Here is an 18,198-nt window from a genome sequence, read left to right as displayed (position 1 = left end):
GTGATGACTGAACTGTATTTTCCCAGTTTTTAGCCGATTGTTCTTTTAGGCTAAATCGTTTATACCAATAATTCAGTATTCCTTTACTTTTCAATAATGTATATATGCTATTGTGGTAAATGAAATTGTTCCAAAAATACTTGTATTTGCGAGATAAACTGTGTGTGATCAAAAAGAATTGAAATGGGTAGTAAAACATAAGAGGGAGGTTTCATTATTTCACAGGAACAAGAATAAAACAAAATATAATATACTCAAAAAGAAACATATATGGGACAAGAAGAATAAGTGAATATAGCTTTTGAACGAACATCTGAGTAAATACCGCAACAAAAAAGTGAAACGGTATAAGTGTTTGTAAAACTTATATACATAACTAAAGTGTGTAATGATTACCATGTAAACAAATGAGTAAATTAATTTTCTTAACTCGCAAGTCAACTCAAACATTTGTTTACTATTATGTACAAGTTACTCATAAAATAATGATACTTTTTAAAGATATAAGTGATGTTTATTAATATATGTACTATCTGGTAGATACATTGCGTGTAACCATGGTAAAATTTGAATGCGTGTAACGCAGTGTTAAGAGAAAGAAAATGGCATACACAAGTTTTTTTCAGAATAATGTTTAGGCATGAAACATAAAGTACAGATTAGTACTTTGTCTTCATTTCTACACCATATATTGTGATGGCTACTGCAAAAATATAATAATTGCCTTATGCACGACGAGAAGTCAGTTCAGAGCATTTCGCTTAGAGGCGATACCACGTTAGGAGTACCAGTGAGCATCTAACTTATCTCGCCTCACTAACACAAATACACCCCTGACTATGCAGAATTGCTGGTCTCCCACTTGGGCCACCCAGGGTTGAACCCTGATTGTTCTCAAAACAAAAACATGGCAGACCTTGTCATGCACTGGTGGGTTTCTTCGCTCTCATTTCTTCACCCATTCATTCCATCAGTGCATTAAAATTTCATCCCCTTCTATGGTCTTCAATGTCCTTGACGTTAATGCAACGTTAAGCTCAATTCCCTCCATTCTAATACTCTTCTCCAGCTGTGCTGCATAAAGAACAGCTGTGGTGCACCTTCCTTCAGTCTTCGCTGATTTGTGGCGCGGTTGCATCTTCCCCTTTCCACCCATCTCAACCTGCTTAGTTCACTTGTTCACCACCACTGATAATGAGTGTGGTCATTTGGTCATCGGCTAGTCACTGTGGAGGACAGTTGGCCTCATGTGATGAAATTATTGTATGGTGCTTTTTATTGGTGTGCGTAGAATACTTGTATTCTCTCGCAAACCTGCTAAGGATGAGTGTTGTTTGGCTATTGAGTGCCATTTACTTTCAGCCTGCTCAACATTTTGGACATTTACCTCTTATTTCGCTCCATAATGTTAAAAAGTATTGTTAGTTTGACTGATCTCTGCGATGGTCCATTATGCGACAGCTTTTGAACTGTTAATTTTTTATGTCCTCTTGTTTTCACTGAAACCTGGCCCTTTTTGTGAGTTGTTGAAATGGCCTTGATGGTTGGAGGCTGTATGTTTATGCTTTAATAACTTGTTTAGGCTTTCTTTGGCTGTGTTAATAGCCACTGACTGGCCTGGTAAGTGTAGCTTACAAAATATTTCATTACAGTATTCACCCGCATGTGGGTCGCATATTTTATGCTGATTTTTAGTTTACAGACAACCAATTTTTTTAAAGTCGGTTTACGGACGATAGTTTAACGTGACGTCATAAAAAAACATTGATGAAATGATTTATGCAGAAGAAAAGGAAAAATCATATTCGGCCTCAGACTGAGCCGTAATAGGTTTTTGCAACCAAACCATTTAGTCATTAAAAATGTTATATTGTTTGAAGAAATTTTTTTTTTTTTTTAAATTTTTCTCTCTTTTGTATGATAAAATCTACCTCTGCATATATGTATGAATAAAATCGAATCATTTTTATTGAATTATCACTTTTTTGTATGGATAGAAAGGAGTCAAATGAAATCTACAATTTAATTAATAAATTTACTTTTATTTGCATTCATTAATTCAAATATATTTATTACTTTTGAAATGTTGCATACGTCGTATTTATTTTTACAAGAACAAAAAAAAAATTTCTCAGCTGCCGGGATTCGAACCAACAACCTTCGGATTGGAAATTAGCCACACTAACCGCAAGACAATGAGGCCAATCTTGAATATTAATAGTTTCAGATGGTATATAATCTTAATAAAAAATTTGTTCACGGTAGGGGAATAATATTATTTCGTTTTTATAACACGATTTTATAACAAATACGCATCCTAAATACACCAAACTTATTTATAATGTGTTACAATATTTTTTAAAACATTGTGCAAAAGATCCCGGGTGTAATATGAATTATTATGTGTAACTGTAAAACACAATTGTTGGTTCAAAACGTACCTATTTGAATTTTCAACATTACTTTTGAATAACCGAACCGATTGTGCTGAAAATCGGTGGACAATCTTTAAATTACGTAATATTAATAATTCAAACGACGAAAATATGATTGAAAAGTCAAATCGATGGTTGTTCCAATCGAGTGGAAGAGAGATGCCACGCATGCGTACAATGAGCAAACTGGACACATCCGTAGTGGGACATCCGTAGTAGTGGGACACTTTTTCGTGCGTGCAGCCGGCGTTCATCGTTTTATTAGACGTTGTCACGTCAAAAAATTTAGTGCAATCCTTATGCAAGTTTTTAACTTTGGATAAAAATAGAATTTTATAATTGCAGTGTGTCGTTCAGTAAGAGCGTAAATAACCTTCCTGTGTTGGTTTTTAATATATGTAACATTCTGAGTAATTAAAAATTGGCAACATTCCGAATCATAAGAATGAATACATATTTGGTAAATAATAAGGGCATAGTGAAAGAGTCAATCTCAGTGGTGTAGAAGGGTTAGTGTCCTAGAATTCCAATAAAGGGATCCTGAGCATGAGTGGCCATGCCATATACTAAATAGCAATGAGAGCTTTTCATTTAAATTTGGTAAATTTTGGTAACTTACATAATTACAAAATTTTAAACTTAAAAAACTTGCATTACAATAAGTTTTGGTTGGAAATTAATGTTTATTTTAAAGCTGTGATTATTGTGTTATAAAATTTAAATTAGTTTTTTTTTTTTTTTTTTTTTTTTAACATCTCGGAAGATAAAGAACCGTTCTAGACACTAAAAACTATTCTATTTTAGAGCTGAACCTAATTAAAGAATTTTCATTTTCATTTTATTTTCACATAAATTCTCTGTCATTTTGTTTGGCTTCATTAAGGGGTAGAGATAAAAAGTTTAAAACCAAAACAGGCCATCCTGGTTTTGCTGTAGAAATTATCTAATGTTTCATATTCAAAATTTAGCTTCATTTAATCATAGTATATAATTAAATGGAATATCTTAAGTTAATACAGAGTGGTTGTTACAAATAATTTCTCATATCAAGTCATTGATGTTTACAATTTCATTCATTTCTGGGAATGACCACAACTGTAACAATGCTGTCAACAGGAACTATGTAATGAGTTATTTATAAATTTTTTTAATGTGTGATTACTGCCGTAATGAAAGGCAAAAAACCTAATAATAAATTTTAAAAATTGTTATGGCCTAAAATTGTGGAAACCTATATGTTGTGCTTCTGTTTGCAGCTAATCTCTAGTTCTCTACCCCTTGAAGACGAAGCCCGAGCAAGCGACCTGAAGACGTGCTCCCAGCAGTCGGCGCTGTGGCTGCCGATCTCGAGGCCTCGGCCCAGCAGGGCGTCCATGCTGAGCACGTGCGAGGTGTGTAGCCTCCTCTCGTGCCGGTGCAGCAGCCCGAGGGAGGGGCGGCGCAGGCGGCGGCCAATGGGCGGCCGCTCGTCGGAGCCGTCCACGTCCCGGGGGCAGGACGCGCCCGCCAGCAGCGAGAAGATGGTGCCGCAGCGGCTCTGCAGGCCTGCCACACCACCGAGGGCGCTCGTTGTTTGGTCCGGGAGAGAGTGAACCTTTGAGGGGCTTACGAGAGGAAAGGAAGGATTGGGGGAGGGGGGTGGAGGCATAAGCAAATAAGCAAAAGGGGGTCTTCCCCCTCATTCAAAGACTCGCAGGATAGAATAGGGTCGAGTGCTGGGCGGAAGATTTCACCCTTACTGTCCGTTAGGATAACTTTTGAAAGCTGACACCAAGTGATGATAATACTTTCAAGATATGTTCTGCCAGAGTATCGATATGCAGCTAGCGTACAACTACACCAGCGAGAAGATGGTGCTGTAGTGACTGTAGGCCTGCCCCACCAACAAGGACACACCCAACAAGGCGCAGCCAAAAAGGTACTCTACAGGATCCGTGTCATTTTAATTTTTTAATGTTTTATTGGTAGCAATGTCATCAGAGATGGTAACCCATAACAAAACTGACCAGGGGTACTGGGAAAGTTATCAGACATGAGCTACAGTAAGAATCATTACAGCATTCGCATGGAGTGAAACACAAAATCAGGTTGATAGGATTGGAATTTGACTCTCCATGTCACACATTAGTTAAGTTAATCTTTCCACTAAAATAAAGCCAGGTTAAAAATTTATTTTCATGCTATGTAATTATATTTTAATATTGTTTATTGTTATATTATAATAAAATATGATTATAATTTTCTTAAAATTTCTCAAACATTATAAAATATTTTACTATTTTTGCAAAAGCTTAAGTAGTTTAAGCAGGAGGATGAGTATTCAGAAGGATTTCCACAACCTTGATAACAACCCTAGTCAAAAACAAGTTCACACTTTAATTAATTTTTAATATAAGACTGTAGGCTTTCACTGCTATTGCTCGTTTGGAACGTGTCTACACACAGAAAAAACTAAGTGATATATCAATATCATCTACCCCAAAATGATGTTCACTCTGAATAGCATTCACTACACAGGAAAATGCCAGTCCAAAACTGACAAATTGTGATCACAGGACAACATTCAATAAACGCACTTTCTAAAGCCCAAGGGTGGGAAGCTCAACACAAGATAACCCCATCCAATACTGCCAGGACACTTTGTCTCAAGCTTCATCAGGAAAAGAATTAGGATTGGATTACCATCACCACCACCATCATTGTAGCTGACAATTTCTAGCTCAATGCCAATTCTTCCCTGATGCAAGCCTAACTAGCACCTTCTGGTTTGCCACCGATTTCCCTCTACATCATTTCTCAGTCCATTCCTCCTCTTTCCATACATCTCCACATTTAAATGTGTCTTGGTGTCTCTACAGGTCTTTCACCTAATATTTTACAATCCATAATTTTCTTCAGTATCTCCTCTCTTTATAAATAGCTAAACTTTATAGCATAGAACATAGCACAGAACCTATGGGCTATGCTGCAAGTGGTTGATGCACAAAAATAAAACAAACTGGCGCTGTTTCCTCATTATGTACATAAAAGGATTTATGAGTCATGTTAAATGTTAGGAGCGATTTCTCGAGTTCTGCCTTGTAACACGAGTGAGATAGCTTAATGATCAATTCTCACACCTCTCCTCATAGACCCTACTACGAAGTACTCCAACTAAAGTGAATATTTTAACTTCAACTTCTAACCATTAACCATGTAACTACCGCACAGAATTAACATAAACTTAGCCTATTTTAATACCTCTATCAAAAGATAACATCTTAGGGCAGATGATTTAATTTTTTAACATCTTCTTGACCAACAAGGAAACAATCTACAAAGATTAAAAAATGATCAGATTATGTAGATGGAATACACCTTAAATCAATGTGAAAGGGAAGAATGAACTAATTTATTGTGCTTAATGTCTCATAGACATCTATGTCACTGAAGATAATAAGGGGTAATGAATGAGAATGGAGAATTTATGAGAAGGGAGGGGGGAATGGATGAGGGGTGGGGGAAACAGGAGAAATCTAAGATACCACAAGATACCATACTGGCTCACTGCAACCTCCAACACATTTTTCGACTGCGGAACAAACTTGGTAGGGGCGTATAAGTATTCAAAAATTTACAACTAGAATCAAATAATTTGAAATTCTGGCTCAAGTTTTCAATAATAAAAATTATTATTATTATTATTATTATTATTATTATTATTGTATACTGATACTATAGTAACCTATTGAGGTACGTATAGCTTTTGAAGCTGTCCATAACATAACACCATAAAACTTTACTGCAACAAATTTTATTTTTGTTTTCTGCCATATAGTACATACATGCAGTTAAGAGATACTATTTGACCATGATTTTTAAGTATTAAATCAATAGATCAACAAAATAATTTCCAAATTAAAATTATACTAATTTAAGAAAATGTGCTGCCAGGTTTTTCATTTTCTTACATTTTACACCACTATATTATGGTTTATCTAGTATATGGTTTATCCATTATAATTTTCTTTCTTTTTAATTTTACATACATCAATTTTAAATATAGACTCTTGTGAAGCCTAAAACCTTGTTCAACACCAGCGAGACAAACCAGCATAGCCTTGGTGGCAGGCAAGCAAACCGACCACTAGACCTGTGTGAACATTAGTTTTTTGATGCAAAGGGAATATCAAATTGAATGTTTAAAACATCCGCGAACTCTAATTGAATAGTGAATATACTTATTTAATAAATACTGAATTTAATTAAAAATAATAATTATATTTTAACATTTGGAATGGTTGAACTGATTAAATGATTAACCAATTGGGACCTATATACAATACCAACCAATAAATATCATTAAAAAAAAACATGAATAATATTAATATTGTACATTCATAAGAAAAAACCTGAGTGCCTCATTTGAATGTTTTAAGTAAAACATGCAACACAAAAAAAAAGCTATTTTATATTTTTAAGTAACCACCTTTATTCGTGCAAAGCATATACTACACAAAAAGCTACGTATTTTGATAAGCGAATTGTACGATTTCATGTTTTAAAGCTTCACAGCAAATGCCTAGTTTTACATCAGACGCGAAGCTTTGCATCACATAAAACGAATGGCAAATTTCCTGGCCAAGTCAAGTCAAGTCGAAGGCGTATCCGCGGGCACAGTTACCCAGCACGTTGCTGAGGGTGGAGGCCCTCTGCAGGCCCTCGAGGCTGGCGACGATGCCGTCGCGCGCGCGGCGGTGCTCCTCGCGGGCGCTGCCCGAGCCCAGCAGCACGGCGAGGCTGGAGGCGACGCCCGGCCGGCCGCCCGGGTCCCGCAGCCGGGCCGACAGCACGGCCAGCATCGAGCCCCAGCAGCAGCTCAGCACGCGGCGGGACAGCTTCACGCCTGCCACCACCGCGCTTATACCAACTCATCCACGAACAGCGTCGTGAGGATCCAATGTGTCATTACAAACAATATCTTTGATCTCTTATTTTCTTAACCTTTATATATTGTTGTGGAGTTTATTTTTTAATTTTAAATATTCTTTCTTTCACTCTGATAAGTTTCTATGAGGCATAGGTTGGGTCATTTTTGCACGAGAATGCTGGAAAGAATGCTGTGTTGCGCTGAATTTACCAGTGCTTGTGGCGTGATAAGAGTAGACTCTAGATTATCCAGGTGTGGGTTATCCGGTTTGCAAATTAACCGTGCCATATTTCACTTTCAAAAACCATAAAAACAAAAACAAAATTTTTGACTTTTCATTTCCATGCACGTACAATGGCACTTGTGTAGCATTAAATACAATGCAATCAAGTAGTAATGAAATGAATTAATAATGTGATGAACGTTTGTCGTGAGGGGGGTTTCGACCCGGGCTCCTGGTGTAATGGCCGCAGGAAGTGCTGAACTTACCGTTAGTACATTAATATTAAAGACAGTTAAACATAACTATTAAAACCTTTTAAAAATTAAGGTGGGCGCCGAAAGGGTTCGTGCAGTGCGACCGGACACACGCACACACGCACTTGTTGGCGGGAGGTTTGAAACAGAGGGTGTCGGTGGGAGGAGAGGGGGTCGGCGTGGCGTGAGGCACATCGGACTTAGGGAGAACATAGCCCTGATAGACGTCATGTTTATATTCTGCCATCATGCATGTTGACAGCAGCTCTAGAAAGAAAAGCCAGAAGCTTTCCGGGCTAGTTTACCTTGCGCCACTAGGTTGCGATAGTGACAAATGCGTTAGTGGCAAATCATGGCAGTCACACATTTAGTAAACAACAGTCTGGAATTACGTTAACAGGTTAAATAATCTTTCTAATAATACAAAATATAAAGTTTATGATTTATAAATTCTTATTAGAACAGAAATATATCTCCTTTATCAATAACATTATTATTTTGTAACTGAAAAATGTTGGTAGCGCCTACATTGGAATGCGATGTCCACTCATTAGGTAAACAATGAAGTACGTGAATTATTAAATTTATTTTTACATTTTTAGGTGGTTTAATCTGAAAATGTTATTTAATATTTATTTAAATGTATTTAGACATATGTATATTAGTACTACATAGTAATTTTAATGAGAGAAGTGTCTTGATTGAAATGGAAGTAAGCAAGCACACTTACCTGGTTGGAAAACAAATTATTTTGATTAAAATAATCTCTTATTAAAAAAAAACATTTGACTAGCACTGTTTTGATTTGTGGTCTGTTTTACTGGAATGAATTAGGGAGTTACTTTGAGAGATGGGTGTTACAGTGTTTGTCTCGATAGTCGAAATAAAAAAATATCGATCAGTTTTTTTTGACATTGTTTTAACTGTATTTTACAGTTATCTGTGGACTCCTTGACAGTCATTACCCCGGATAATCGGGATTCCATTGTATTCATAATTGGGGAGTTATGCTTCTAATACATGTTATACCCCTTTAAATTTTGTTGTGGTTCGGATTATGTATCTTTGACTTTTGTTAAAGTTGGAGGTTAGTAGGGTGTATACATGCTTTTCTAAGTGTTGAGCATGACAGCACTAGTAAGTGTTGTGAGTACTGTTAGCTTCGACGTGTTAGCAAGCAGTGCTCATAATGAGCTTGCAACTTGGTTCATAGCAAATTTTAAAAAAACACTGCCCCTTTAAAGAAGTTTTAAATACATTACTGATAAATATCTCTTCAATATGTTATTTTTGGGGACCATAATCTACCGTTTATCATCTCCTGTTTTGTTCAAATCAAAATGATATGCCTGGGAGAGATATTCCAATATACTGTAACACAAAACTGACTGGCATGTGACGCAAGCAGTTACATTACCTGCATCAACTTCTGGACTGGTGTCGCAGCGAGCAGCTGCTTTCTCCAGTCTCTGGCAATCAGTGAGGAGCTGCCCGCCCTGCTGACTGCTGCCAAGTCCATCCAAATCTGCGGAACAACGACGATCTCATCGCTTTTCCACTGTAGCAACACACCTCAACAGCTACACCAAAAAATTATTATAAAAGAAAAAAAAACAACCACAACAAAACTTTACAATGTACAGTGGCGTCTCGTCAGGGCAAGCAAGGCAAGCAGTGCTTGCCCAGGCAGTTTCCAGACATTGTATTTTTTAAATAAATATTTTATTCAGAATAGTATTTTACTTTGGCTCGTGTCGTTAGGTGTATGTATTTTTTACACTATCTTCTTGGGACCCAGTACTGTGCGCTGTGCGCTATAAGAAAAGAACTCGTTGACACACAAAACATGCTGTTTTAGAAGCGTTGCTAGGTTTAGAAGCGCTGGTAGGACCGCTTTCAGCAGGTAGGCTGCCGCAGTAGTTTCCTTTCGGAAGGCATGGGGGGGGGGGGGGGGGGGGCATAACACAAAGGTTCAGGGAGGGGATTGGCTGTAAAAACACGTGGTAGAAGCTACGAAGGTAGCGCTTTCTAGCCGAACTAAAGCGAACATGGCCGAAGCAGACGGTGGAATACTTCCGCCGACTGCTTCGGCTATGTCCGCTACAGTTCGGCAGGGCAGGTGGCGAGGTCGCGTTTCAGTCGGTGGTCGTCTCTCGGGGCGCGCGCATCTCTCTCGCGGGCTGTCGGCTGGCAGTGCGTGGGGGATTTGTGGGCATACGGGAGGCGGCCTAGCAGTGCCAACTGCTACCGACCGCGTCCCGCGGGTGGCGGATACAGGATCCCAGCTCGAGAGTTGCAATTTCGCTGGGGTGACTGTGAATAACCAATAGCAGTCCGCGGACCAATGGCCGGCCTGTGGAGTCGTTATTACGGCTACCTGGGTGAAAGGTAGCCTGAATGCAGCTCGGCGCGTAGCAGAAAGCAGTTCCGTCGGCGAAGGCACCGCAGGGGAACTTGATGTGCCCTAGATGCGAAGTGTAGACGAACTGCGGGCTGGAAATTGCAGAGCTGTGAACTGCCGCGCGCGCAACGGAACTGAACAGCATCGTAACTCTGAAGGAAGAGATGGCGGCGCCTTTAAGTTGGGGCCCTGTTGGAGCCAGTGGTAGCCTGGGCGGCGCAACCTTCAACCGTCCCGGGATTTTGGAGACAAGAGGGTCCGACTCGCAAGATACTTAATTCGCCTGAACGACTTACCCCCACCCTGGCTTGAAAGGTTGTTGGCTGTTGACTGGAAGAAGGAAGATGAAGATGGCGCAATGTCAGGCTGCCTTTCGCCCCGTGCGCCCGCAGTTCGAGCCGGTTTACTGGCTCGTCTGCCCACATCTGGTTTAACTGTGGCTGCCTGGGCAGCTGGGCTGGGCTGATGAGTGAAGTCGCCCGCCCCTGGGGGCGCATGCGCCCCTGGTTAATAATAACCCAGGAGTACCCAACATTTAAATGCGGGCAGCAAGGCCCAAGCACCCAACTCCAGCATGGTTGATTTATCAACCCCTCTAACTCTTCTTACCTGGACCCTTCTTCCCTCTTGTCCAGTAGTTACCTGCTTGCTTAATGCATGTTAATTGATCCCCGTATGACACGACCCAGGGTTTTCCCTGTGTCTATGCAGGTTTTACCTGGGTCACATTAGCTAGCTTTTAAGCTAGGCGACCAATGGGGCGTCAGTCATGGCGCCAATTGCAGCCATGGCTGGCCAGTAAACCCCAATAGCACACGATGCATGCGCCCTTGTCCCGCATGGTTAAAAACCCGCATGGTAGAGTGTATAGGCTTCGGCCTGAGACACACTTAGGTCCTCCCCTAACCTGGACCCTCCCCTTACACACTTAGAATAATTTAGGCTAGGAAAAAAAATCGTGGCGTTTCAGGAATAATTGACGTGCCAGTTTCTTGGTACACATACCAGTTAACAGAGTTTCTGATCACGTATGAAGATAATTTCTTTAGTTGGTACGAAAAATACCAAGATTTAATTTTTACTATTCTAGTACATTTTTATGAGGTTCTTCTCTTTATTTTAAGTACTTACTTTTCCATGTGTTGTCTGTTTATATATTTTGTACCAGATATTGATGATACTACACTCCCACTTAGTATATAAGTAATGTAGAGTAGGTATTTTACTATCAGAATAATGTAAGTCAAACATTATTTTTTAAAAATAATTTGTTTAAAAAAAAATGTCAATTTTTCTACCTGTGGAATAGTCAATGTTCAGTTAAGAAAACTACTTAAATAGCACCATTTTGTACCTTGAAATCCATATTTTCCCTGGGGAGGGCCCCCGGTCCTCCCCCCCCCCCCCCCCCCCCCCCCCATGTTTTGATGTGAACGGAGTTGTTGCTTCCCCTCATGTAAACCTCACGCCTCGCCACTGACAATGTAAATATTCATAACATTATACCTATGTAAGACATATCTTGAATTAATTCAAGAAAGAACTATAGATTTTACCTGTGTAGTTAAGTAAACACTAAACCACAATTTACAGGAATTAAAGCAACTGGTACAGCATAATATATAATTACCATTGAAACAAAATTATGACTGAGATTACATTGTGTACCTGGTGTGTATATTCTTATTGGGTACTAAAAATTAAGATACTGTGAGGAATGCTCTCAGACTTAAAGGTCCTGCCTACCAAGAAGCCCGGCTGTATGCTAGGAGAGAATTTTGATTTTACATTTAAGTATTATTAGGTTCAATTCAGCCATGTTCACAAAATCGATTTTAAAAAAAATCAAACTGCAATACTTTAAAGGAAATACAAAAATAATTTTGTACATCATGTTTCAGTGTTTTTTTACATTGTTTAAAAGTCTGAAAACTTAGAAATGTATGAACATACAATAACTTTTTTGTTCCTTAATTTTTTTATATTTATGCCCTTCTCATTGCTGTGCAAAGTGTGTTTATGTTTACAAGAAATATTGTGAAAAAGGGCTGAAAAGGGCCAACATCTGAAACCCTATCCCAGCAGGTGGTTGGGTCTCCAGGAAAGCAACCCACATTTAGTTTAGAACAGTGGTGGATATATTTGTGGTAGGAGGGGGGGGAGGGGGGGGGGTGCAGCACCAAGCGCGGTTCACGGCAAGGGCCGGGTGCACCCCTGCCACTCATGTTATACAATGCACATTCGAACGCGTTCATACACTTACCCAGAATGACTTCATTATTATAGATAAAAACTAAATATTTTCTTCAAAATGACTTGATTTGTTATTAGACCTATAGTTCAAGATGTCTTTTAAGCGCTCCACCCCCCTGAGTTTTTTCTGTATCCGCCACTGGTTTAAAATAAACTACTGGTTCACATTATACATATGAGCAATGTTCAAGCCAGGATGATAGTTACGCTTTGCTTGTAATCAACTGAACACTAATGATGAGACCTTCTATCTTTGTTCTGTCCTTCCCTTAAAATACTCATGAACATTAATTACTCAGATGTAATTGTGAAACTGTTAGAAATGTAGTAATAAAATAATGCATTCCTATAAAATTAAAATTTTCTATGATGTACAAAAAGAAGTCATTTTTACTGACCCTCAAACAATACAATGGTTTTGTACAAAATTTAAGTACAAAATCAAGATGATAACACACACATAAAACCTCACAAAATGAATTAAAAAAAAAAATATATCATATTTTCAACCACATGGTAGCATTCTGTAGAAGTACAATAATACCAGTATCAAAATTATCAAATACTCATAAAACATCCCAAAACTAATTAAAACAGCACTTAAGTTTTCAACCACTTGGTAGAATTCCGTAGAACTATGCTCAGGTTTCATGTTAGGAAAGGGCTATGTTAAATTTGTTTAGTTTAGGTTAGTTTGGTTAGTCCATAGAACCACTTTTTCTGATTAACTGCCAACTTGGTTAGAAAGCAAGGCAATCTTATAACTACTACCAGTATATTCTTAAATTGTAACATTAGTGTGAAACAATGTTCTTGCCTCAACTGTGCTGACACATGTATCTGATGTCAGATACATTATTTTGTAGCAGCAAGTAGCACTGATTTGTTGATATATCTGATTCACATTATAATATTGGCCTATGTACATTAAGATATTTGGGCAGCACTAGCCCCCAAGGCCCAATGTTGCCCAGAAGTCTGATTCAACCAGCCCTACAAAAATTGATGACTAAACTAGTATCTTTCCTGTTTTTAGATACAGTATTACTGAACATAGCAGCAAGAATTTTGGTAACACTATAGTGTAGGTTTTAAGTAGAGCAGGGTCAATACCAATTTCTGATCAATTAATTGGCCAATATTGTCATCTTACCGATCATGATCGAAATTACGCTAGCCCATATTTAATGCAGACCAGCTACCTCATTTATTCATATAGAGGTCGCTCCTGCGTTTGGGTCCCCTCTATAATTTTGGATATAAAAACATATAACATTATCACAGTACGGGTCACACTCAAATATTCGTCACACCTTATAGTATTTGTCTTCAGTTGAGTTCCATCGTTCCATGTATACAGTGAAGTCTTTATGTCCCGCATCTCAACTTATTGGCACGCTGACTGCAACGTGCCGCGCACATCTATAATCACTAAGCCGTCAGCCCCTCCCTTCCTAAACACATGTGCGGGCAGCCACAGAGGCCGAGACCGCCAGCACTGCCTGCCGGCCGCAGCCACATCGCCCATTGCCAGGGCGACCACGCCCGCGTCTCTGGTTGCCTAGGGCAACCACTCCGAGCACCAGCGACCGCTATCCCCCACCTACCCCCTCTCCCACCCAGCCAGCCTAGCGTGCACGGCACGTGGGCCGGCTGAATTCCTGGAATCCCCTCCCTTCACGTCACACCCTTAGCCCAGAAAGTCAGTTGGTGCCCGAGAGGCATCACTGGCAGCCGAGCCTAGCTCATCGCACTGATTTCTCTCTCTCCAGCCTAAGGAGTTGTTGTGCTGGTCGCGCCGGACGACAAGAGTGCCGCCCACCCGAGTTGTGACCTGATTGTCTGACCCACGCCCATGCACGTAAAATTAGTGAGAGAGAGTCGCCAGTAGACATCGTCGTGGAACGACAGTCAAGTCCAGGACCTGCCTATCTATAGGCCGTAGAGTAAGGAGAGTCAACCATATCTAGGCCAAGTGTAGGGGAGGATGTCGACCCTGCTCATGTGTATAATAAACCTGTACACCGAAACCTCTTGTGCATAATTTCCGGGAACAGGGACCTCCACCGCCATCTTCAGCATCATCTGCACAGCCTCCAGGAAAGACCAGCCAGCCAGCCATCTCCACAGCATCCAGACGCCCATGAGTAAAGACATCAGCAGATACACCTTTCTCATACAGAGGCAGGGGAAGGGAAGACTCTCCCTCCCCCCCCCCCCCCCTTAGTCGAGCCAACCCATCAAACCCAGTAGGCAGACATTTTTATAAATTGTTAAGCGTCATAAATATACATTATTATTCCGGGAGGGGGTGAGGCAGCAGTCCTGTGCCTACTTCTCATCCCCTTCACACTTTATGGCCCATTCTTTCCCCATACTCTTTAACAACATGACAAAGGAAAAGAATACATATAACCTAGCACACATGTTACTCAGTGAGAAACTTGTGCGGGGGCTGAAGGAATATAAAAGCAATATTTCAAACCATATTTGAAACGACATAAAACTCTGTTTTTAACAAAGAAACTGAAAGACGCCATCTTACTTTCAAATATTTAAGCCATAAATTTCTGTTTCCTTCAGAAACATCGGAGTGGTTTTAAATTTTTGTAGTAAATTATGGGAAATGAGTAGTTAATAAGAGTGAGGAAATAAGATGTTTGTTTTTATTTCCATTATGTTTTACTTATTATTTGTCCTTATGTATCAATATTTTTTTTTTGTGAACTTGAAAGCATTTGGACTACTATTGGTTTATGGGATGGATGAGATATTTTTAGAGACATATTAATGGTTAATAATTTTTTCTTTATACCAAATTAAGTGATATAGTTTCAATGCTGTTGCTCCCGATCCCAAAAATCCAATATCTTTTCCGACCGAATCCCAACCCAAAGTAAAAATGCCATTCATGTCCACCTTTATTTAAAACACCTATGCGCGCAGATTAGCTTTTATTTGCGAGGTATTTTGTTCTTAAAATGCTCATAAACACCTATTTAAATCTAAAAATGCATCAGTATCACAATGTTTAGGTGAAAACATTAAGTGCCCTATTTATTAAATAATATTATAATTTTTAGGAATAGACGGAACCTATAAAAATAAAATAATAAACGAAGCAATGAAATCCCACCTTCCAAAAACAAAAGAAAATGTTCTGAAATTGAAAGCATAAAATCTCATGTCTAACCCCGCACCCATCAGCATCAGACGCCAAACGCCACACCCACGTCAAGGATAGTTCAGAGAAGGAGCAGGTTAGTGTACCTGTTAGTAGGTTAGTGAGAGCACAGTTACTGGACGAGTGGGGGTCGAAGCCACACCTCTCCAGCAGGCTGGAAGCTAGTATCTGCTGGTAGAGCTCGGACAACCATGTGTCAGAGAGGTAGACCAGAACTCCACTTCCGTGCACGTCATCCACAAACTGGTCCTGTAACACCACGACTAATGGTCAGCCCGAGTACATTGAGAACAACAAGTCAGCTCCCTTTCATTCAGACATTCATATAATCCACAGAGATTTGACTGTTTTGAGGAAGAAGGAAGAAGAAAGAAAGAAGAAAAAAAAGCCTTCCACCATAATTCGAGAGAGTTAAAACGTACAACTAACCTTTCAGAACACCAAATGGCATTTTGTGCAAGCATTACAGGGAAGAAGTATTGCCTTATTTGGTGCACAAACTCAGAACTTTAACACACAACGAGAGTGTGTTTCCTGGGAAATGATGTGTCACGTTGTGCAGCCATAGGTCACCGCCAAATTTCTACTCTATTTTCCCGACTTGTACTGTAGTGTGCTCTTTCCAATGACCTCATTGTCATTGAGACATAAAACCAAACACAGGATGTCTTACCAATACCTAGTGAACCAATTTCAGGACTTTTGCAGAACCTTCTAACAAAATATTTTATTAAAAGGTGATTTTTAAATCTACATATATAACCAAAATTAAACATGAGCAAATGCACAATAACATTTTCATTACCTGTAATTTAAAAGAAGAAAAATTTACTAGACAAACATATTCTGACACCAAATAAGTCTAAAAACCAAATGAAAGTTAAAACAGGCTGCTGGAAATTAAAATGTCATGTCTTCCAGCACCATTTCTGTTTATTTAGGGACATTTTTATGACTTTACTGACCACTCATTCAGTTTCCTTACTTTTCTTTAACTTTCGGGACTTTAATTACCTGTATTTCTACCTACCACTACTCAGAATCTTTGGAGGTGACACAGTAAAATGTTTATACAAATACTAACACAACTGAAAGGAAACACAGTTCTATACAATACAATCCATTTTATTTTACCCATCTTTCTTTGGTTCAGCATATTCTGTAATCTCGCACCAATCAAGCATCTTGCATTCCGACTTTATAAGTGGATTCAGGCGTCTGGTGACCTCCACTGCCAGGTCGTGCCCTTTTAATAAGGCTCATGTGTATTTTTTTCTGGCCTTAAAGCACGTTATCACAAATTGTTTTAAATATTATTGTACAGTATGCTAATTTTTCTTTGGTATTGCCCTTAATATTATTTTGACATTCAAAAATCCAGCAAAATCGCTAATCTGACAAAGCTGTTGTAAACAAGCTGGATTAAAGGGTAGATACAGTATTCTGACTAACTCGGGCTCGGATGCTTGTATTACATATTCAATTTGATTTATACTGTTCTGTACTATACTACATACTATACAAATAAGTTGTACATTTTTGTTTGCTAATAAAATGGCAACACATCAAGCAATATTACCTATTAGAGACACGATCTTATGGGTTTTCTTCCTTGCCGATTTCATTTTTAAAACAGGAAATTTTGGTGTTACTGTTTTCATTTCTAATGAATTATTTTTTGTCATATGATCGCATATTAAATTATTCAAGAAATGTGACAAATGTTTTGTGCCGTTAATTTGTAAATTCGACACAATATATTTTAAATTTTTATTATGATTTTAAATTTTTGTGTAGAAATTTTATTTGCCCTACTATAGTGTAATTTTAATTTGTTAATCCGGTGTACTCCTCTGAGTTAAACTTTGTCTCAGTGCTCTGGAGCCCCTTTCCCATCGGCGTATCGGATATTCTGCTGGTCTAATCACTGACTGGCAGCCCGCTTACCATTTCCCCCGCCTTCAGTCACGCCTCAAGCCAGTTATATTATTTCCCTTCGTGACTCTAACTGCATAGGCAAGGCTGTAGCTTGCAGGCGACCAGTTCGCAGAGACGAGCTGAGATCCGCCTTTTTCATCACGTCGTAGTGTTATATTCGCCCCTCGGTAGCCACGACGGGGCGTAGTTTCCCACCAACGTTGCATTTCACCCCCCCCCCCCCCCCTTCTCTGTTCCAAGTAAGACCAATGACCGGTCGTAACCCCCTGGACACCGGTGACCGTTTCCAAGGTCTCTTCGTCGCAAAACGAGTGCGCCAAAACTGATCACAAGCGCTTCCTAGCGGCCAATTCGCGAACTTCTCCGCTTGCCTGCCCGCTAGGGCGCCAGGGAGCAGCACCTGCTTTGCCTTGAGTTATATGGACGCCGTGGGCGAGTCGATTCTTTTTTATTTCAGACAGCCCCCAACAGGTAGCGCTAAGGTCGACGCAATGCTACCAGCTTCGAGACTTCAATCAGAGTTTTTTTTATGGCCCTCACTCGGGGAACTTCGGGACCTTTCGGTCCGGACTCCCAGTCCTCCCCTCCACTTTTGATTCAA

The 18,198-nt window shown here is 39.5% G+C and overlaps 1 protein-coding gene across 1 annotated transcript in view; it reads right to left on the bottom strand.

Annotated features, from left to right (window-relative positions):
* LOC134542686 (brefeldin A-inhibited guanine nucleotide-exchange protein 3) overlaps window positions 1-18,198 on the bottom strand; it is a 106,604-nt gene that overhangs the window by 46,424 nt on the left and 41,982 nt on the right. The window contains exons 15-18 of the mRNA XM_063387142.1: window positions 15,746-15,908; window positions 9,239-9,346; window positions 7,099-7,320; window positions 3,740-3,980 (exon numbers count right to left, since the gene is read on the bottom strand). Of these exons, the coding sequence (XP_063243212.1) occupies window positions 3,740-3,980; window positions 7,099-7,320; window positions 9,239-9,346; window positions 15,746-15,908 (734 nt within the window). The remainder of the gene's footprint in view (window positions 1-3,739; window positions 3,981-7,098; window positions 7,321-9,238; window positions 9,347-15,745; window positions 15,909-18,198) is intronic.

This window comes from Bacillus rossius, assembly GCF_032445375.1.
Source record: "Bacillus rossius redtenbacheri isolate Brsri chromosome 9 unlocalized genomic scaffold, Brsri_v3 Brsri_v3_scf9_1, whole genome shotgun sequence".
NCBI lineage: Eukaryota > Metazoa > Arthropoda > Insecta > Phasmatodea > Bacillidae > Bacillus > Bacillus rossius.
Note: the sequence above shows the minus strand (reverse complement) of the source record. Positions and strands in the feature narration are given on the sequence as shown.